Source organism: Lagenorhynchus albirostris, chromosome 7 (genome assembly GCF_949774975.1).
Source record: "Lagenorhynchus albirostris chromosome 7, mLagAlb1.1, whole genome shotgun sequence".
Lineage (NCBI taxonomy): Eukaryota > Metazoa > Chordata > Mammalia > Artiodactyla > Delphinidae > Lagenorhynchus > Lagenorhynchus albirostris.
The window spans coordinates 106,248,551-106,271,472 of NC_083101.1; the positions used below are offsets into that span (position 1 = coordinate 106,248,551).

The following is a 22,922-nucleotide window of genomic DNA, read 5'->3' on the forward strand; positions in this document are numbered from 1 at the left end:
GGAGATTTAAAGTAAAGCAGAATTCAGTGCTTGAATCCTTCATCCAGACTTTATTTCAATCCTCTGGGTTTGTTGCCACCACGTTTAAGAACATGTCAGGTAACTGGTTGCAATGGCTGAATTCACGTATTTTGCCTAAGTCACTAATGAGAGCTCTACAGCTAGGAGCATGTGAACAAATGATCAACATTCGCTTCCTGTCTAATGCTGACAAAATGTTTAAAATTAAATGAAACGAGTTGGCTGAGCACCCTGAGCTTATGACAGTAAATGAGGAGCTATTTATTTTAGGAGATGTCACTTTCCAGAAACTGGCACTGTTTCTGGAAAAAAATGTTCATTTTTTTTTTCTTTTTTTTGCTGCTCCTCCGCTGTCAGAATATTGTACTTCAAGTCCGTTGTTCTGAACATTTCTCTTTTCCCTCAGTTCATCCCCGGGTGAATGTGGGGATACAGGGAACAAATTAGCTCTGGCCCATCTTGCCCACAGATCTTCTCTGCCCCACCTGGAGCTGTCACTTCTTCCACACAGTCCCTGCCCCCCCAACATTCCCCCGTACCCAGACTCTTGACCCCGGGCAGATTCGGTCCTGGCCGCCATCTCCTCCTGTTTTGGCTTCAGTTCAGCATCTCTTTTTAGGACCTTGGCGATGGTCTTCTTACTATCATCCTGGGCTCTGGTACCTCACCGTCTTCTTGTTCCAACTTGCACCTTGCACGTGGCTGTCTCAGTTCTCTTTCCAGCACCTCAACATGACCTTGCTCATTTTCTTCTCAACACCCTGGGATGGCCCCTTCCAATGACCCTAAACAGAGCAAAGTCCCAATCCTCGGCATGACACGTAGACCCGTAGTGATCTGGCGTGATCCACATACGTTTCCGGCCTCACTTCTCACTACTCCCCAATGCCTTGGCTGTGCTGTGAGTCAGCCTTAATTATTTTCACATCTGGGGCCACAATGACCTTCTTCTTTGCCTTCCTGCCTTTGCAGTTCTTTTCTCTTTGCCTTAGATACATCCTTTATCCACCTGGGAAACTACGTAGCCTTCAGCAGTTATTTTCTGCTCTGTGGTTCCAAAGCACCTTGAAAATGCTTCAGTAGGGCACTCACCACATTGTGTTAATTACCTGTTGACATGTCTCCCCGACTGCACTATAAATATGCGGTGGATATAAGCCATATCTTGCCATCTTTGCATTGCTAATATTTAGCACAGTCTTTGAACGTGTTCAGAATTCAGTAGATGTTTGTTGAATAAATGAGTGAACAAAAACGCTCTACATTTCCTAAATGTTTTGAGCACTTTATAATTTCAGCTTATACAACCTTTTGGAGGAATTCTGTACAAGGGTTCACTACCCATGATTTTGTTTAGTATTTTCTGTTATCTATCTCAGTCTTAGCTTTTTAGATCTTCAAGTTGTGCTCTGGACATCTGGTTTAGGGAATCGAATCAGAAAGTCTTAGTTTGGTAGCCATGAACCTCGGAAACATCCTGTACTCTCTCTCTTGAACTGGTTAAACCTGCAGTAGTGGTGAAGATCTATCAATTATTCATTCATTCCTTCACTTAAGAAATATTTATTGAAAAGCAACTAGATATATGTATGACCTTAGTAGCAAATTTGGGCTTCAAACCCAGGTCTACTCATTCCTAGTTCAATGCTAGTCCTTCCACATAGACTATCCATCAAATCTAGCCCAGCCTTTTCTTCAAGGAGCCGACAGACCTGGTCATTACAACAGTAACAGCTAACACTTTCTGCGGACTAGACACTATTCTACGTTCTTTATATTACACATATTAACTCCTTTAATTCTCACTCGTGAGTTGCGTTCTATATATTATTATCTTCATTTCGCAGAATAAGTAACAGGCACAGAGAGGTAAAGTTAACTTTCTCACAGCCACACAGCTAGTAAGTGCTAGAACCAGGAATTGGAGCCAGGCATTCTAGAATCACTGAAAATTGGCCTTCAGTACACAGTTCTGGCCACTGTAGCACCTGGGATTCTTGTTTCAGGGTTGCTTCTCAGGACACAGCCCTTTGTACTGAAAGATGCAACCTCTCTGTTCTAACGTACACTTTATATATCTTCCTTACGCTAGACTCCATGAGAACTCATTGTTACTTTTCTGCCTTAGGAGCATAAAATCCTAGGAGACTTTGCTATCAAGGATTTCCATTGGCTGTACATTGTTCATGCTGCATCAGCCTGAAACCCACCCCCAGTTGTTTTCAGGCCCTGGAATGCATCTCTATTCCACTTCCCTTATGCAAATGCTCATTTATCATAGCTCCACCCCCATCCTGCTGGATTACTCGGCCTCTTTGTTAATATATTTAGCTATTTTCAATAAAACTCAGTAGTTTCAAATAAAGTTGGGTTTGTGGTTTGAGTTTTAAGATGTAATATTCCTGTTGCTTTGTTGGAACTGCAAACTAATTTGGAGGAAAGATGGCTAATAAATACATTCGTACATACTCACTCACACAATACACTCGCGCAGCAAACTGAGGATATTCAGACTATGGCCTTATAATTTCATCAGAATGAAAGAAGACGCTGAGAAAAAATATACACAGCCTATTCTAGAGTTCCTCCCAGTGCAGAATACTGTAAACAAAGTGAAAAAAATTCCATAGAATCCCACTGCTATCCACAGATCAGAGGGCAAGAGCCTGTGGCCCAGGCAGGAGAAGGGAAGGACAGAGAGTTTCTTCTTTTGAGCTACTTGACCTCTCCTGGAACAGTCTGGAGATGACGACCAACCATGTGATACTTCCTTCACCCACCTTTGACATGGCTTTTTTTTTTTTTTTTTTGGCCTTGCCGTGTGGCATGTGGGTTCTTAGTTCCCCGACCAGGGATCGAACCCAAGCCTCCTGCAGTGGAAGCATGGAGTCTTAACCACTGGACCACCAGGGAAGTCCCTGGCATGTCTTCTTAATGGTCAGTGGCAACTAAACTTCACAGCAGATACCAGAGCTATCTTTGCAGAGAAAAAATACATTCCAACTCAGGAAGTAAGAAAGGCATTGAGTTCCAAGATTACCACAAAGAGGAAAGAACTTCCTGAAATCCAGGGATACCCCTACACATGCAAAGATTTTATTTGAGCTGTTGGAACTTCACCCCCTGCCCTGGCCCCCTTCATAGGGAAAGCATCCAATAAAATAACTCCAGATCTAGACTGGTCATGCTCCCAAGTCCCTCACCACTCTCCTCAGGCAGACTGAACAGATATTATAAATTATCAATATCCAGCCCTCTGGGTAAAGAGAAAAGATTATGAAAAGGCTTATATAAAAAGGGAAAGGCAGCAATGAGTTTCTATCTATACAGTATAAGGTGGAAGGCAGGTCTGCTGCAACTGGCCGCAAGTTAAAAGCAAACCAGCAAAAATATATAAACACCATGTAAAAGGGCTTCCCTGGTGGCGCAGTGGTTAAGAATCCGCCTGCCAATGCAGGGGACACGGGTTCGAGCCCTGGTCTGGGAGGATCCCATATGCCGCCAAGCAGCTGGGCCCGTGCACCATGGCCGCTGAGCCTGCGCTCTAGAGCCCGCGAGCCACAACTACTGAAGCCCGCGCGCCTGGAGCCCATGCTTCACAACAAGAGAAGCCACTGCAGTGAGAGGCCCACGCACTGCAGGGAAGAGTGGCCCCCGCTCGCTGCAACTGGAGAAATCCTGTGCACAGCAACAAAGACCCAACGCAGCCATAAATAAATAAATAAATATTTTAAAACCATGCAAAAATATTACAAAAAGAGAGAAACAGAATGTGCAAAATACACATGAATAATATATTTGTTTAGCTATTACCAGGAGGGAAGAAACAGGTTAGAGGTGTATCATGCCAGGACATTAAAGAAAACGCGGAACACTATGAAATAAGAGAAAAGGACGAAGTAAAAAGGAACTAGCAGAGACGAAGAAAAAATAAAGACACATACTAGCATTGAAAAATTAAAACCAGTTAGATGGACTAGGAAATTTGGACCAACTTTCTTGCTGAGGATAAATAAAAGTGTTAAAATATCACTTGCTTGAAAGCACTAGACAGCAAAGTTAGTGAAGAGTTATGGGCCAATATTTAGGAAGAGAAACAAATTTGTGGGCACAATTTGTGGACAGTCATCTGACAAGCTGGGCGGTGCTTCTGACAGCCTTGCAGAGTGAGGAGGGGGAGCCCAGGACCCCTCAATGGCGAGGGACCTCATGAATTCGTGGCTTTAGTTAGGAGTTTAATGGTCTGCACCCTAGAAATAAGGGTGCATCAGAAGTAAACCAGGCTGCAAGTAAGTGTATATGTGGAATAATAACCACAGATTTCATCCCTCAAGAGCTGCTATAACGTACTAAGCAATGATATATGGTGCAGAAGCTTCACATACATGACACATGACAATTTGAGTATCATGGGTGTGAGGGACAGAGGTGAAGAGGAAAACGTTTTTGGAGTGTATTTTTAACTGTTAACATAATTACATGGATAATAAGTAACAGAGGTAATCTTTGTCAACTTCCCCAAAACACACACACACACACACACACACACACACACACACACATGCACACAAAACCGGAGAGAGAAAGGGAAAAGAAATGCGGAGGAGATGCCACAAATAGTGTGATGTTGGATTCAAATTTCAATGTATCAGTAATAAATTAAATTGAGTCTAATTAAACATATTATAAAAACAAAACTATATTCTTTGCCTTTTGTTATTGTTTTTGGCTTGAAATCTATTTTTTCTGATATGAGTACCCTCACTTTCCTTTTGTTTCCACTTGCATGAAATATCCTTTTCTGTCTCTTCACTTTCAGCCTTTGAGCTGAAATGAGTCTCCTATAGGCAGCACTTAGTTGGATCTCGGTTTTTTTTTCATTCATCCCACTACTCTGTGATTTTTGATTGGTGAATTCAATCCATTTATATTTGGAGTGTTTATTGATATGTAAGGACTGACTCCTGTCATTGTTTGCCTTCTGGTTATTTTGTATCTTCATTCTTTTTCCCTCGTTTCTATCTACCTTTGTAAAGTGGTAGTTTTCCATGGTGATTTGCTCAGTCTCCCCTTTTTTTATGCTTTGGGATTCTACTTTCGGGACTTCTGCTTTGTGATTACCATGTGGCTTACATAAAACATCTCCCAGATAAAACAGTCCTTCTTATGCTGAGAGCTCCTAATCTTCATTTGCCTATAAAGTTTCCACTCTTTTACTCCTTGACTTTTATATTTTTGATGTCACAATTTACCTTTTTTTGTCCTGTGAATCCGTTGAGAAATGTTAGTACCTATAGTTCTGTTTAATGCTCTTTTCCTTTAGCCTTTATACTATAAGTGGTTAACAGCCATTCTAATATAGAGTTAGAGTTTTCTAATTCAGACTGTTTTTCACCTTTGCTAGAGTATTGTGTACTTCCGTTTACTTTTATGTCACTAGGTAGCATCTTTTTATTTCAGCACGAAGAACTTTTAGCATTTCTTGCAAGCTGGGTCTGATGGTGGTGAACTCCCTTAGCTTTTGTTTTTCTGGGAAAACCTTTATTTCGCCTTCATATCTAAAGGATAACTGTGGCAGATAAAGTATTCTTCGCCGGCGTATTTTATCTTACGACACTTTGACTATGTCACCTCACTCTCTCCTGGCCTGTAGAGTTTCTTCTGAGAAATCCACTGATAACCTAATGGGGGTTCTTTACAGTTACTTTCTTTAAAAAAAAAAAGAAAGGTTAATCTTGAACTCTACCTTATATTGTATACAAAATTTGAAACCAAACGAATTGTAAATCTAAATGTAAAAGATGAAAATAAAACTTTTTGGAAATAACATACGATAATATCAACTTGGGATGGGGAAATATAAAATTAAGAAGCAAAATCATAAACATTTAGGAATAATAACAGCTAACAAATTTTTGGTATTTACAGTGTCTGGCACTGTCCTCTGAGCTTTGTACGTATTTAACCCTCGCAATAACCCTAATATGGCCATTTTACAGACGGGGAAACTGAAATGCAGAGATATTTAGAAACTCCTTCTAAGGTCCCATAGCAAGTACTTGGAGGAAAAGTAATTAGAAAGCAGACAGTCTAATTTCAGAGCTTACACTCTGCTACAGGTCTGACTGTGTTTATAATTTTGGAATGAAGAGGTCCTTCTAAGACATCAAATAAAAGCCAAGAACCATAAGTAAAAATAGTGCTGAACTTCTAACATAAATTTAAGATTTGTTTAGTCCAAAATAGAATTGGAAGAGTATTAAAGAATTAGGAGAGTTCTTTTCGGCCGGAACCGCCATCTTCCAGTAATTCGCCAAAATGACCAACACAAAGGGAAAGAGGAGGGGCACCCGCTACATGTTCTCTAGGCCTTTTAGAAAACATGGAGTTGTTCCTTTGGCCACATACATGCGAATCTACAAGAAAGGTGATATTGTAGATATCAAGGGAATGGACACTGTTCAAAAAGGAATGCCCCACAAATGTTACCATGGCAAAACTGGGAGAGTCTACAATGTTACCCAGCATGCTGTTGGCATCATTGTAAACAAACAAGTTAAGGGCAAGATTCTTGCCAAGAGAATTAATGTGCGTATCGAGCATATTAAGCACTCTAAGAGCCGGGATAGCTTCCTGAAACGGGTGAAGGAAAATGATCAGAAAAAGAAGGAAGCCAAAGAGAAAGGTACTTGGGTTCAACTGAAGCGCCAGCCTGCTCCACCCAGAGAAGCACACTTCGTGAGAACCAATGGAAAGGAGCCTGAACTGTTGGAGCCCATTCCCTATGAATTCATGGCATGATGGGTGTAAAGAAAATAAAAGACCTGGACTGTGGGAAAAAAAAAAAAAAAAGAATTAGGAGAAAAGATTTTGTAGCACACGTAAGAGACAAAGGGCTAATATCATTAAAATCAAAAAGGTTCTGCCAGTCGACTTACGATACCCACTCAAATAGAAATGATGGGAAAACTATACGAACAGGTCATTCTCAAAAGGATAACTAGAAAATGTTACTTATTTATAAGGCTGGGAGTTAGGGTAAAGGGTAGCCTTGTGGGCAGATACATTTCAGAAATACCGGATTAAATAAAATTAAACCACTTTCTCACTGTGAGATTTCTCGGAACCTTTAACATGTGGATATCCACTGTGACTCCAAGGAAAAGTACTGAAAGGAGCATTTCCAAATTCTGTCTAATCTTAGAGCTTTTTTGCTATGCAGTTTCTAACAGAACGTGCTTTGGAAACTGCTGTGTTAACTCGTTTGCTCCCCACAATAGCCCTTTAAACTTTTCCCAGTTTATGAGATTACATAATCTAATAAGGTGCTCTAAATTAATAAGGCCCTTATTCTACCACAACTCTGCTGCTTCTCGCAGAGTACTGAGCCCAGAAAGATCCTTAATGTGTTTACAAGGAGGGCAGTGGAGACTGGAGAAGCAAAAGCACTTGCTAATTGTTGCTCCAAGTCCCCTGTTCTTGCAGAACTCTGGGTCCAGACACTGGGGGATCATTTTAACTGGCATGTTCACTGAGCCCAATACATCTTCGATTAATCAGCTGTACTCTCCTCATTTCCTGAGCCACTTGCTCTGACTTAGCACCCCCTTGGGCCTCTAAATCAACTCTATAGGAGCCAGGTAAGAGGTTGCAGGCTTCTCCCCATCCTCCACTCTGGCTTAGACTGGCACAGACCTGGAGCTTCCTGGGCACGTCCCCTGAGTGCCGTGAGCAGTGGAATTAGAAGCTGCAGCATTTTCTTTTCATTCCAGTCCAGAATTTCCCAGCCTGGGCCTCTGGCCAAAGCTGACAAAATGCCAGCTGCAGCTGCTTCCGTGGGGGCATCACAAATGCATGGCAGAGCTGGTCCTGGGTGATAGCACAGTAAGCCCCGGGTTAGAGAGGAAGCAGGGGACACAGGGCAGCCTGGCTCAGCGGCGTCCGCACAGCCCAATCCTCCCCTGTCTGCATGGTCTCTGCAGCGGAGACTAAAGGGACACCATATCAGGCACCCTTGTCTGTACCCACCCCTCCCAGCATAACTCTGAACCTCTTGGAGAGCCATGTGTTCTAGTGCCTGCTTGGGCGTTAAAGAGCTTTGGGTCTTTTGGTGAGTTTTCCTATTCTCTGGAACCAGATCTCAAAGCCTGCGATGACTTGTTAGGTCAACCTCCAGCCCCTCTCTCCTCCCCCAGACGTCAGGGGGTGGGGCTGAAAGTTCCAACCCTCTCCGCACGGGTTGGTTCCCCTGGCAACCAGCCCCCATCCTTGGGGCTTTTCAAAAGTCACCTCCTTAACACAAACCCAGGTGGGGTCGAAAGGGGCTTGTTATGAACAACAAAAGACACGCCTTTCACCTTTATCACTTCCGTGGTGAGCGCTGGGCGGCGGGGATGCGTGGGCACGCCGTTGTACCAGGCGTCTGCCTCCCTGAGTGACTTGCCCTGGTTTGTAAGATAGAGTCAGATTTCCACGGTCGCTGTTCCGCAAACGGCTGTAAATGGAGAAACGATGAAGTTCCGGGTGGGCCGTGAAGGCAACGAGCTTCCGTCTTGCCTCACTCTGGCTTTTAAACTCCACTGAGTGGTGATGATTTGTCCTGCCCAGATGGAAAAGCCCCAGGGACACCCTCGGATTATCCTTAGATAATAGACCTACAGTCACTTGAGTCCCAAACCAGGTTTCAACTTAGGAATTAGAACATCCAAGCCCTCATCACCCTCCAGGGGGCGCTGAGTCTGACTCTAAATCAAACCTCCTCCAGGCCTGGGTCGGGTTGGGGCCTGGGTCTTCTCTCACCTCTGGCTCTGCTCACCCTCCCCCTGCTCAAGCTGCTCTTTTGATCCTGCCAGGGTTCAAAGTCAGGGGAAGGCGCGAACACCTTCAGGTGTTCTAACAGGGAAGAGCGAAATCAGACTACATGTTTCTTTTACTTTAACCTTTGCTTTCCACAGCTTTTGTTCACTAAAAGAATACTGTCTATACATGATGGCCAGCCTCAGGGAACCCTGCCCCTCTGCCTGAACGTTTAACCAAAGTGCCTCTGTTCAGGGAAACACCCGGACCCTGTCCACCTGTGGATGGCTGCAAGAAAGAAGAAATTAACACATCCCCAGGCTTCCCTGGTGGCGCAGTGGTTAAGAATCCGCTTGCCAGCAAAGGAAACCATAAACAAGATGAAAAGACAACCCTCAGAATGGGAGAAAATATTTTCAAATGAAGCGACTGACAAAGGATTAATCTCCAGAATTTACAAGCAGCTCATGCAGCTCAATATCAAAAAAACAAGCAATCCAATCCAAAAATGGGCGGAAGACCTAAATAGACATTTCTCCAAAGAAGATATACAGATGGCCAAGAAGCACATGAAAGAATGCTCAACATCACTAATCATTAGAGAAATGCAGATCAAAACTACAATGAGATATCACCTCACACCAGTCAGAATGGCCATCATCAAAAAATCTACAAATAATAAATGCCGGAGAGGGTGTGGAGAAAAGGGAACCCTCTTGCACTGTTGGTGGGAATGTAAACTGATACGGCCACTATGGAGAACAGTATGGAGGTTCCTTAAAAAACTAAAACTAGAACTACCATACGACCCAGCAATCCCACTACTGGGCGTATACCCTGAGAAAACCATAATTCAAAAAGAGTCATGTACCACAATGTTCATTGCAGCTCTGTTTACAATAGCCAGGACATGGAAGCAACCTAAGTGTCCATCAACAGATGAATGGATAAAGATGTGGCACATATATACAATGGAATATTACTCAGCCATAAAAAGAAACGAAATTGAATTATTTGTAGTGAGGTGGGTGGCCTAGAGTCTGTCCTACAGAGTGAAGTGAGTCAGAAAGAGAAAAACAAATACCCTATGCTAACACATATATATGGAATCTTAAAAAAATGGTTATGAAGAACCTGGGGGCAGGGCAGGAATAAATACGCAGATGTAGAGAATGGACTTGAGGACGCAGGGAGGGGGAAGCATAAGCCGGGACGAAGTGAGAGAGTGGCATGGACATATATACACTACCAAACGTAAAATAGATAGCTAGTGGGAAGCAGCCGCATAGCACAGGGAGATCAGCTTGGTGCTTTGTGACCACCTAGAGTGGTGGGATAGGGAGGGTGGGAAGAGATATGGGGATATATGTATATGTATAGCTGATTCACTTTGTTATAAAGCAGAAACTAACACACGATTGTAAAGCAATTATACTCCAATAAAGATGTTTAAAAAAAAAAAAGAATCCGCCTGCCAATGCAGGGGACACAGGTTCGAGCCCTGGTCCGGGAAGATCCCACATGCCGCGGAGCAACTAAGCCCGTGCACCACAGCTACTGAACCTGCGCTCTAGAGCCCACGAGAGCCACAGCTGCTGAAGCCCGTGCACCTAGAGCTCGTGCTCCGCAACAAGAGAAGCCACGGCAATGAGAAGCCCACGCACCGCAACGAAGAGTAGCGCCCACTCGCCATGACTAGAGAGCGCCCGCGCACAGCCAAAGAATAAAAAAAACAAATAAATAAATATTTTTTAATTTAAAAATTAAAAAAATTAACACAGCCCTCCCCGAGGCTGGCCATTCCAGGGGATATTTGCAAAACGTATGGCCTTTTTACCTTACTTCCTCATCTCCTTCCCGTCTCTGTGCTGTAAAAGAACTGGTATCCAAACCCCGATAAGACGGTTTTTCGGACACTAGTCTGCCATCTTCTCGGTCCGCCGGCTTTCGGAATAAAGTCGTCTTCCTTGCCTCGACACCTCGTCTCCGATTTATTGGCCATTCGTGCAGTGAGTAGAGCAAGCTTGGACTCAGTAACAGGTGCAGGGAAAGGGGAGCTAGCCCAGACATCAGCTTTCTGTCCTCGGGGCCTGGGAGGCATTTCCAGCGGACTCTTTGCACGGTGTTTTCAGGGGCTCTACCTGCTGGCGCCTGTCTTCTGCACTCCCCAGGCCTTTCGGCACACATCCCCAGCCTCTTTCTTCCGAGGTCTCTCTGCCCCCTGCAGGACGCCCAATGGCAGGGCTCCTCAGGACCCCCCGCAGCACTCTGTCCCCTGTGCAGCCCAAATGCACAAACTCTGGGGGTTCAGGGCAGCCTCTCCACAGCAGCAACCTTCCCAGAACCTAAGCAGATGGCCGGCCATTCTCTTGCCTCCAGATTTCCTAGGTTGAGTCAGACTCCAGTCCCCAGCTTCCCAGGGATCCCAGGAAGCCCTCTACCTTTGGCCTGAGTGACATTTCTCCAGGTGCTCCAGAAGGATCTGTCCTGGTATAATCTGGAAGCAGCTGTTAAAGTGCTGAGACCTGGCTCCCTGCCTTCCCCCATCCACTGGATCAGAGTCTGAAGGGTGAAGTCTGGAAATCAACACTGGGGTCGCCAGCTAAAATACAGGATGCCAGGTACACTTGAATTTCAGGTAAACAATGAATTTTGTTTGAGTATAAGAATGTCTCAAACATTGCGTGGGGTACATGTGTACTAAAAATATTTGTTCTTTATCTGAAATTCAAAATCAGTTGGGCAACCTGTATTTTTTTAACTCTTGTTTTAAAAATATTTATTACTTATTTGGTTGCGCTAGGTCTTAGTTGCAGCAGGCGGACTCCTTATTTGTAGCACACGGGCTCCTTAGCTGCGGCATGCATGTAGGATCGAGTTCCCCGACCAGGGATCGAACCCGGGCTCCTGGCATTGGGAGCTCAGAGTCTTAACCACTGCGCCACCAGGGAGGTCCCAGGCAGCCTGTATTTTTATTTGCTAAATCTGGCAACCCGAATCTGTACCAAACAAACTTCCTGGGCTGCACACCAAAGTTAGAGCTCTGCTGGCCAGGACTGTGGAAAATAAGGTCACCTCGATAAAGCCACCCTGGGAAACTCTGGAGCGTCAGGCAGGCAGTGTCCCTGTGCAACCTATGCCACCATGTACCTGCTTTCCTCTTTGGATTTCTATAGATTTCTTACATTCCTAAAGTTTCTCTCCATACTCGGGCCATGTTTGCCCAATTCTAGGGGGAGCCATTCCCATTGGAGTCTACAGGAATGGCGGCCTCTGGGGCTGTGCACGGTGGCTCTGGCCCCGCTGGTCAGTCCCTCCACCAGCTCAGACATGATGTGATCCACTGTTACCATGAAGAAGCTTGGCCAAAAAATGTGGGGCAGCGAATGAGTGCTTTGCAATAGACAGGGCTCACGTCATGTCAATAGGAAGGACACAGACCCAGAAGGAACGCATCTTCCTAGAGATGAGCTGTGATTCTGTCCAGATACTTTCATAGAAAATGGGCAGCAGTTTAGGGTGGATGTGCCCGTCAGTCATCCTCTATTCTTCCAATCAGACATGGGGCCCAGGCTTCCCCTCCCCTCCACACCCCACCCCCAGAAGCCGAGCAAAGAAAGCCGCCAGTGGGGCTTCCCTGGTGGTGCAATGGTTGAGAGCCCGCCTGCCGATGCAGGGGACTTTCCATCTTTAGAAAGGGACAGGGGCCTATCTGGAGATTTGGGGGCCACGTGGAATAAACCCAGAAAGGGTGGGAGCAGGGATTGTTGCCTTCTGGGCTGAGTATCAGGGGAGGCCAGCGCCTCTGAACCCAGCCTTCGGGTCCGCGCCTGTGACCCAGATCAGAGGCCTGAGCAGAGAACCTGGCACCTGGCCCGACGGCCGTTCAGGCTGCGCAGGCCTCCGGGCCTCCTGGACCACCTCCCCGTTCGCAAGGATCCCAGCCGGCAGCCCCTCGCGCAGGCCTTCTGCGCACATTCACGGGGAACCCCTGACGGAACAGGCCCTGTGGAAGAGGAGGCATCTGAGCCTTAAGAGGCACGGGCTGTGAGGGGCCCACAGCAAGTTGCCCGCTGAGGACTCGTGAAGGGCAGGCCGTGCCCAGGTCAGGAAGGGAAACTCAGCCCAGGAGGCGTCCAGGATGAGGCCCATCTCAGGAACAGAGCGGCCAGAAGAGAAGCCTGCATGACAGTCTGCGTTCTCAGACCCGCAGCCCATTGTGACATCACTGGCAGGCTGGCTGTAAGGGGGAGGCCCCGTCAGAGTCATTCCCCTCCGCCCCGGCTTCCGTCACCTCCCAGGCCAGCAGTCATGCCCAGGGCCATGCTCCTGTGGTCCCTTTTGCTGCACATACCCCAGGCCAGGGACGCACATCTGGGTAAGCGAACGCCTGCCCGGGCCTGAGCGGCTCTCCAGGTGGGGCTGGGTGCGACCCTGGCCCTGCTCTCTCCCTTCCATCCCGCCAGGGCTAAGCCTGAGGGGCCGAGGGACAGAGGCCTGGACGATCCCACAAATCAGCTAATGGGCCACTAAGAGGCCGGTTCACGGGAGCAGTGGCTTCCTGTTCCCCCTACACCCCTACTGGAAACCACGTCCCTTGCCCCTTCTCCTGCCCCAGCCCCAAGTTCAACCTGTCTGACCTTAAGTTTTGGGTTTGAAACCCGAGACTTTATCCTTGAATGAATAGTGGAGCGCTGAGAAGCACGGGCCCAGAATGAGCTGAGCATCGGTCCTGGAACTCAGATGCTGAGCAGATGCCCAGGACACCCATGTGCATGAGAGGTGGGGTGGAGGTGGGCCGGGGGTGCCTGCTGTGCTCCACGGGCAGCTCCTCGCAGCTCCTGATAGGTTGTTTCTCTCTCTGGGGGGGCGGGGGGAGGGCAGGTGGCTGAAGTGGAAAGGAAGCTGTTATGGCTCAGGTACTTTCCCCCGTTAGATGCCCACACTACCCCAGTGGGCTCTCCACTCTTAGCCCCACATGTGGGTAAGGAGCTCCGAGCCTCAGGGAGGTTTAGGATTGGTCCAGAGCCTCGCAACAGGGGAATGGGAGAGCCGGGAGTCGCCCCAGTGTGACTCCAGGGCCCGCATTTCCCTCCCTGCCCTCGGCCTCACGGAAAGAACACAGCCCATGTCCCCGGCTTCCCTCATTCCGGCCCGGGCTTGGCTGCACGGAGTGAATGGGGGCTGGTGCATGGTGTGGGCAGAGAATCGGCAAAGCTGGCCTCTCTGCAAGCAGGTCCAGGTGCCCCCGATGGCTCGCATCTCTGCTTACCGTTTTGGCACTGCCTCCGTCACTGCTTAGGGCTTTGTGTTCCAGCGTTAGGCTATATGTCTGCACGGTTCCACGCTGGTGATGTAGGTTGTTCTCAAGACCAAGGAAAGGGGGCCCTTGGTGCAAGGTGACATGAGAAATTCTGACAGCTAACGTGGCTTGAGGGTTTACTCTGTGTTGGGCACTTCAACACCCGTTATCTGTTCCGTACGTCTGTGCATCTGTTCTGTAGCGTAAGTATTATCTTCTGCCTATTTGGGGAATAAAGAAAGGGATGATAAACAAGAATAAGTCGTTTACCCTAAATCATTCATCAGGTAAGCAACAGAGCCAGGATTCAGACGCAGGCTTTGGGACTCCAGAGCATATAATGGTGCCCAGACACATGGTAAGACTATATGTGTTTGGTAAATAAAGGAGGAAGTGCAGACCCAAAACTCCTGGAAAGAGCCTCTATATGTTACTGAGCTGAAGGCTATTGACACATATTGATACATTTTCACTCCATTTTTTTTTTAACTAAAAATAACCACCACTGGGTTCCTCCAACACATACTACAAAGTCCTCAAAACCTCTGTTGAATGGGTATTTGGGAAAGTAGCCTCTAGAAAGAGAGGGGAGGGGGTCTTGGGCTCTGTAGAATCAAGCTCATTCTTTGTTCCAGAACAAGACCACATTCAAGTCAGAAAATACTAACAGTGTCTCCTCCTCCTCCTCCGGGTGAGGGGTTGGATCTGGACTCGCTCCAGAAGGCAGGTTTCTCTTCCAAACAGGCAGCTGCAGCCTTTGTTCTCAGCCTTCCAGGAAACAGAGCTGCTCTGCCTGGAACAGAATGTTCTAACCTAGAATAGCTTGGGGCTTCCTGTAGGTTCAGGCCCTCTCTAGGTCACCCTTCTGGTTTCCTGTATGTATTAGTTTCCTCTTGCTGCTGTAACAAACTACCACAAACTTAGTGGCTTAAACAACACAAACTTCTTATCTTACAGTTCTGTAGGACAGAACTCCCACATGGGTCTCCCTGGGCTAAGATCAGGGTGTCAGCAGGACTGCGTTCCTATTGGAAGCTCTAGGGAAGAGTCTGTTAACTTGCCTTTTCCAGCTTCTAGAGATCATCCATATACCTTGGCTTGTGGCCCCTTCCTCCATCTTCAAAGCCAGCAGTATTGCATCTCTCAGTGCCTTTCTTCTGCAGTCACATCTCTCTTCTTCTGCTTCCCTCTACCACTTTTAAGGACCCATGTGATTACATTGGGTCCACTCAGATTATCCAGGACAATCTCCCCATTTTAAGGTCAGCTGATTAGCAACCTTAATTCCATCTGCAATGTCCCCTTTGCCTTATAAGGTAACATATTCACGAATTCCAGGGCATGGTCCATTAGGACGTGGACATTTTTTGGCAACAGAGGCATTATTCTGCCAGTCACTCCAGGTTGGCCCTGGCCAAGTATTTTCCTCTGATTTTTCTCAGATGAGGGCAGAAACAAGCTCGGCAAAGTGACTTGCCTGTCTGGAAAGGAGACAGAGCCAACGCTTCCAAACACGTTCCAACAGATGTGAAGCATCTGTTGGCTTACTCGTGTTTCTAAGGGTGCTTTAGTGGGCCAGCCTCAGTTTCCCCATCTCTAGAATGGGTACAATGATAGCTACGTATGGGTCTTCTATGGATACTGACTAAGTGTTGCATCGTTTCCCTTCCTTTCTCTTCCATTCTACCAGAATGCGGTGAAAGACCCATTTTTGAGAGAGGAGCTCAGTATTCCAGAATCATAGGAGGGATGGAGGCTGAGGTGGGTGAGTTTCCATGGCAGGTGAGTATTCAAGCAAGAAATGAACACTTCTGTGGTGGCGCCATCATCAGCAAGTGGTGGATTGTCTCAGCGGCTCACTGCTTTCACTCTGAGATCTCGTAAGTACCGAGTCCATCCCCTTGCTTCTGACAATGTGCTCCCCTCCCTGGGGAAGCCCCACACGCCCTAGGGAGGAAGAGGCTGTGAACCCAAGGCCGGATCCACTGTGCCTTCTTTGTTGTCACCCAGAACCAGTAACTGCGGCTTCCCTGAGGTCACAAACTGTCCTCTCCAGGGACATCTGTCTTGGTGGAGCCGAAGGGCTTGGTCTGTCCCCCTCTGCCAGGACATTCAAGTCCTTCTAGGAGGAAATCCTCCTAATTCTGGAGGTCTGGGTTCCTGGGCCATCCGACAACCTACTTCCCTCCTCATTATAGAGTTTTCTCTGCACTCCAGGAGACTGGTGGAAAACAGAGCATTTACTGATTCCTCATCACGTGCCGGTGACCTGCTAAGAAACTCCGTGCATTAACTTGTTTAATCATACAAACAGCCCTGAGGCGGGTAGAATGAATAATCCCCTTTTAACTCATTCCAACTTACAGAAACCCTGAGGCAGGTAAAATGAACATCCTGATTTTATAGAGAAGGAAACTGAGGTCCAATAAGGTTAGCTGACTCACCCAAGGTACACACCTAGTAGACAGAAACAGGATTTAAATCCGGTTCCAGCACTTGTGCTTTTCCGCTCCACCACCTCGAGAAAGTTTGAAGATACACAGAAAGAAGAACTTTAAAGGGTTCATCAAAAACCTGGGGAAAGTTTCACCCTGGGGTAACCAAGGAAACTTGTTGCATCTACTCCCATGGGATACTTAAGGACTGGCTGTTGGAAAGTTCCTGGCCATTCTGCCTGGAGGGAAATTCCTGAATTATTACTGAAGATTCTTTCTGCTTCATCAATGGCAGGTCTGGATTAAATTCTGTTCCTGATTCTTGCATAGGTCTTCAGGTGCATATGTGCAAGAGTTTATTCCTAGGAGAGAAGATATAGAATCATAGGACTTGTGCATCTTCAAGTTTATTAGAAAATCCAAATGATTTTCCAAAGTGGTTGCACACATTTAAATTTCCGCCAGCGGTGTGTAAGTGTTAAAATCATCACCGATACTTGCTACTTTTTCAGAATTTTTAATTTTTGCTTTTCTGGTGAAAAGCATGAAATACTATTATAATTGTAGTCTTAATTTGCATTTTTCTTACTACTGCTAAGTTGCTATTTGCAAGCTTATTGGTATATTTTCTCTTTTGTAAAGTCTGTTTGAGCTTTGACAATTTTTTTTTAATTTGTAGACTCTCTTTATACGTTCCGAATGTTAAACTTCGGTCAGTTGTGTATGTTGCAAACAAAAAAATTCTGTTCCTCAGTCTCTAAATTGCTGGTAGACAAATTGATGTGATAATCCCTTCCTATCTGAGGGCTAGTTTGATCTGTGCCAAGTGGTCTTTTATGCGCTCTTTGGGGGCCCAAAGCTAAGTCCTTTCTTTGCCCCGTGAGGCAGGAGTATCTCATTCACATCTCTGGGATGATTCTGGAGCAGCCATGGAGCTATGGTCGGCCACAGTGGCTGTTTCACCCTCCTTCTCTACCTTTTTCAAATGCTCACATCTTCTGAGCAACAGCCCCGGTAGGACAAATGCAAAAGGCCCCTACAGCTGTGTGGGATTTAGGGTTTTCAGGCACAGCAGATTCTGTGCACCTTGCGACTTTCCTTCCCCTCCTATTTCTCCGTCTCTGGTTCTCCGCCACCAGGCCAACAGAACTGAGAGTCGTGCTGGGAACGAATAGCTTAAGCAGCCCATCCCTGGAAGTAAAGGGGGTCACAAGCATAATTCTGCACAAGGACTTTCAAAAACTCAACATGGACAATGATATCTCCCTGCTGCTGTTGGACACGCCCATCACATTCAGCGAACTGAAAGAACCCATCTGCATGCCCACAGAGCCCGGCCTCTCCAGGTGGCACAAATGCTGGGTGGCAGGATGGGGGCAGACCCAAACTGGTAAGTAACGGCTCAGCATCTCTTGGGAGCACCTGGGGGAAGAGCCACATCACGGGCGTCTGAGGATGGGCCAGTAAACCTAAAGGAGAGGGGAGAGGGTGAAAGGGGAGAGGGCTGAGGAAGGAGGGAGGAGAGAGGGGCTTGCATTGGAGCAAATCGCTGCACACCAGGAACGCACAGAGGCCTGATCTCAGCCTCTTCCAAGTGCGAAGGAAACATCCCCCAAGACCCCAAGCTGAGATGCCAGGTGTGGGCCATCCCTGGGTGTGGTCCTGTCCCACCATCACATGGCAGTCTCTTTTCTTTCATTGAATATAAACCCTCCAGTTGGCCAGGGGCTCTCTGCTCTGCTCTCTCACATCTCCCTGATTCACGCATTGATGTTTCCCACCTGGCTCCTACAGGCATTCCAGACGCCTGCCCTGGCCTAGACTTTAGATGGTCCTGGAGTGTTGCCCAGCCATTCTTAGAAATTAATCTGTTGCTGTTACTTGTTGTTACATTGTTACTTGGCCAAAATAAGAGGAACCTGACCAGGGAAATAAAGGGATTATGAAAGCCCTGCTGGACTGTTCCCAAAGAAAACTCAACAAAATTGGTAGGGGAGGGACGGGAATAGCACAGCGCTAGCTCAGGCCTGAACAAGACTCCAGGTCCTTAGGGATGCTTTGCAATGACCTGGGGTCTAAGAGATGGTAGGTATTTCAGGAGTTTGGTAACTAGAGGGCAACTGGTGTAACACTGATTCAGGGCTCTGGGCACAGCTCAGAATTTAGAAGTGAGGAGAGGCAGATGGGTGGCTGCACGATTAAGAACACTCAGTGTGGAGAAGTCTTTTGAAATCTCCATGTGGTAGGAGTTAATGAGATGGAGAGAAGTCCAAACAAATTCCCGGAAGCTGGCAGTCCAGGAAGGGCCTTGACAAACCCCCTGTAAAAACTCTCAACCAACCTAGCTTTGTCTGGGGCACCTGAAAGCTTTTTTCACTGGGAGTGCAAACCCAGTTTCAGCGGCCCTGTGTCAGAGGTGTCACACTCACATAACAGAAAGTAACGAGAGGCAAATATGCTGAAGAGGTAGGATTACGCTGAAAACTGATCGAAAGCCAGTTCTAAGAAGTCAAGTCTGTAGCGCTGTTGGAGCCAAGATGGAAGTCTTCTTGGAGGCAGGAGTATGATTTTGAATGGGAGGGATAATTCAAGTAGGTGGGGACTTGTTTGGAAGAGCCTGGGGTGGGGGAGCGAGTAAATTGCGAGGGATTACTGGAAGGACACGGAGAGTGAGGGTCTGTGAAAATGTAAAAAAAAAGGTGAATGTGTGGCTGGCGGGACACTGGGCAGGTTGGTCTAGGGCACGTCAGCTGCCTTATCGGCACTGGGGCTCCTGTCCAGTGACTTTTCTAAAGGGCCTTCTCTATGGGTCAGGTCTCAAACAGCCTATGGAAACAGAGCTGCTGAAAGTGCCCATGACCATCGTGGATTGGGAGAAATGTTTAAAGGAATTTCCAAGACTTACCAAAAATATGCTGTGTGCTGGATTCGAGAATGAGACCTACGATGCTTGCCAGGTAACTTGGCTGCATCCCCTCCATCCCCTCGGGCTGCCAGGGTAAAGGCATCCTCTCTCCATGGGGAATAGACAGTAAGAGTTTGGAAAATGTGTGGAAATCAGGCTTAGATATGGGAATGGGGACATGGATTCAGGAATACTTACTGTCAGGTCCTTGGAATATCAGTGCTTGCCTGGAAGTCAGTATGCAGCAACGCTGCATAAATATTTCTGGTCTTCTCCAGGTAGGCCCCCAAGACTTTTTCCATTTCTGAGACTTCTTTATGAAACAAAAAGCCGAGGAAGATTTGAGATCCATACAAGGAATTATTTTACTTTATTCATTTTAGCTACCTGTGTTGAGTGCACTCAACCCTGGGATTCAACAATTGATGAGACATGGTCTCTTGCCTAAAGGAGCCCACAGTCGCCTGGGCAGGCAGTTGGGTAAACAGTCATAGTGTATTGGATCATGCCTGTGAGTTTCGCTGAAGAAAAGTCTGGTAGCTTAGCTTCTCTTTACTAAAATTAACACAAAAATTTAAAAAGAAAAGCATTTTTTGATTGATAGTAGAAGAAACAGGGGGAAACCCCTCATAAATGAGCTTCCTCTGGCTCTGAGGATGGGAAGGATCACGCTGGGGAGCCCACTTAGTCCTACTCATTGGCTGGGCAGTGGATCTGGTCACTGGTATAAAACTCTAAGTGCAGATGTTAACTGTTCTGCAGAGCGATGAAAAGGCTGTCTCACAGAAGGGCTGTGAGGTATATCATGAGGACCACAGAGAGAGACAGAATCAATGTCACACGAGCCCTGTGTTTTCCCCACATTCTGGATAGTTTAAAACATTACAAAACAAAACCAGACGATTGGGACTTCTGGTTCTGGACAAGATGGAGTAGACACATTTCTGTTGATCGCTTCCACTAAATACAGCTAAAAGCACTGGACATTATATTGTGAAACAAAAATAAAGGCTCCAAAATGTGAAGAGAAGATGAAATTGGAAACAAATATCCTAATACTTAAGGAATGACACAGCAGTGCATTCCTTGGGTTTTCTTTTTGCCTCTTATATCCCAGCCTGGATGGTAGTACATAACAGCTCAGCATCTCCTGGGAGCAGCTGGGGGAAAAAACGCCGTGGGCACAGACAAACTAACAAAACAAAACAAAACAAGATAGCCTTCCTCTCTTTGGACCAGGAAAAGGGCAACCTAACAAGGTGGAAACTTTTAAACAATAATCATTCTATTCCAGCAAAACACCAGGAAAAGCCCCACAGTGCTCCTACCCCAGCAACCAAGGTCGAGTGGACAATCTCACCTTCCCCCCCTCCCCCTGCCCACTATGGTGGTGTCAGAGGTGGCTGAGTGGAAAGCCAGGACTTTAAGTACAATCTAGTCATAATGATCCATCCCCTGTCCCCCTCAATGTCAGTGGAGGCCACCTGAAGAGCTTGGGCTCCCACCCAGTGGTAGCGGCCCCCTGCTCCTCCCCTTGGTGTCATAGCTGGCCTGAGTGGTGGGTCAAGACTTCCACCCCAATTCACTGGAAAGGAGTTGGCATCCCCCTTCCCTGACTCCAGTTTCATAAGAGGCCTGTTAAAACAGAAGATTCATACGAGAACACAAGTCTCATAACCTATTACTCAAGACAGGATCTGCAATAGAGTAGAGGGTTTCACTAATATACATGGATTCCATGTATTAATACACATACGATAAGGAAAAATAAAGCTAAAAATCTGAGTAAAGAATCTTTTTTAAAAAATTGAGAACCATTAATTCCTAGAATAAATTCAATTAAAACAAAATGGATCATGCACTTAAATGTAAAACTACAAAATTTTTTTAGAAAAAAAAAATAGAAAGTCTTTGGGACATAGAGTAACACCAAAAACACAACTCATAAAAGGAAAAATTGATCAAATGGGCCTCATCAAAATTAAAAACTTTTCCTTCATGAAAGACCATATTAAGAGGATGAAAAGACAAGCTACTGACTGGGAGATAATATCCAACAAAGAAACTATACCTAGACTCTATAAAGAACTCTTGCAGTCAACTGTAGAGAAACGTACTATCCAATTCAAAAATGGGCAAAAGACAAGAACAGACATTTGGCTGAAGAGGATATACAGATGGCAAATAAGAAAATGAAACGACGTTCAACATCATTAGCCTTTCAAGCAAATGCAAATTAAAACCACAACCAGGTATCACTACACACCTCAGAATGGCTAAAATTAAAAAATAAAAAATAGTAACAACACCAAATGCTGATAAGAATGTAGAGAAACTGGATCCCTCGTATATTGCTTGGGGGGAGTTTAAAATAGTCTAATCACTCTGGAAAACAATTTTATAGTTTCCTTAAAAACTGAACGTGCTCTTGCCATATAACCCAGCAAATGCCATTCTTGGGCGTTTATTCCAGAGAGATGAAGGCTTGTGTTCACACAGAAACCTGTACAGGAGTGTTTATAGCAGATTTACTCATAATAGACCAAAATTGGAAACAAGTGTCCTGGAAGACGTGGATAATTAAATACACTGATAATTAAATACACTGCATCTATTCCATGCAATACCACTCAGCTGTTACAAGAAGCAAACTATTGGTACATGCAACCACGTGAATGTGTCCAGAGACTCATGCTATGTGCAACAAGCTGACCCCCAAAGGTCCCACACTGTGTGATTCCATTTACATAACATTCTTTATTAGAAAATTTTTATTGGAGTATAGTTGATTTATAATGTTGTTAGTTTCTGCTGTACAGCAAAGTGAATCAGTTATCTATCTATCTATCTATCTATCTCTCTATATATATATCTCCACTCTTTTTTAGATTCTTTTCCCATGTAGGTCATTACAGAGTATTGAGTAGAGTTCCCTGTGCTATACAGTAGGTCCTTATTAGTTATCTATTTTATATGCAGCAATGTGTATGTGTCAATCCCAATCTCCCAATGTATCCCTCCCTACCGCCCCGCTTCCCCCCCGGGTAACCATAAGTTTGTTTTCTACATCTGTGACTCTATTTCTGTTTTGTACCATTTGTACCATTTTTTTAGATTCCACATATAATCAATATATGATATTTGTCTTTCTCTGTCTGACTTACTTCACTCAGTATGACAATCTCTAGGTCCATCCATGTTGCTGCAAATGGCATTATTTTGTTATTTTTTATGGCTGAGTAATATTCCATTGTATATATATACCACATCTTTATCCACTCCTCTGTCAATGGACGTTTGCATAACATCCTTGAAATGACAAAATTATTGAAAGGGAGAACAGCTTAGTGGTTGCCAGGGCTTAAGGAGGGTTTAGGGGTAGAAGGAAGTGGATATAGCATTAAAAGGGCAACATGAGGGATCCTTGTGACGATGGACATGTTCTGTGTATTGACTGCATCAA

At 45.9% G+C, this 22,922-nt stretch overlaps 2 protein-coding genes across 2 annotated transcripts in view; both read left to right on the top strand.

The window, feature by feature from the left end:
• Positions 1–22,922, top strand: part of PRSS55 (serine protease 55) — a 60,005-nt gene that overhangs the window by 27,447 nt on the left and 9,636 nt on the right. Inside the window, exons 7-9 of the mRNA XM_060155781.1 lie at positions 15,810–15,999; positions 17,694–17,944; positions 19,369–19,511. Coding sequence (XP_060011764.1) covers positions 15,810–15,999; positions 17,694–17,944; positions 19,369–19,511 — 584 coding nt within the window. The remainder of the gene's footprint in view (positions 1–15,809; positions 16,000–17,693; positions 17,945–19,368; positions 19,512–22,922) is intronic.
• LOC132523045 (large ribosomal subunit protein eL21-like) lies at positions 6,304–6,874 on the top strand. Its single transcript, XM_060153614.1, has one exon. The coding sequence runs from the start codon at positions 6,340–6,342 to the stop codon at positions 6,820–6,822; it is 483 nt and encodes a 160-aa protein (XP_060009597.1). The 5' UTR covers positions 6,304–6,339; the 3' UTR covers positions 6,823–6,874.

Excerpts from the sequence above, each read along its gene's own strand:
- LOC132523045 (XM_060153614.1), top strand. The coding sequence starts at position 6,340 with ATGACCAACACAAAGGGAAAGAGGAGGGGCACCCGCTACATGTTCTCT.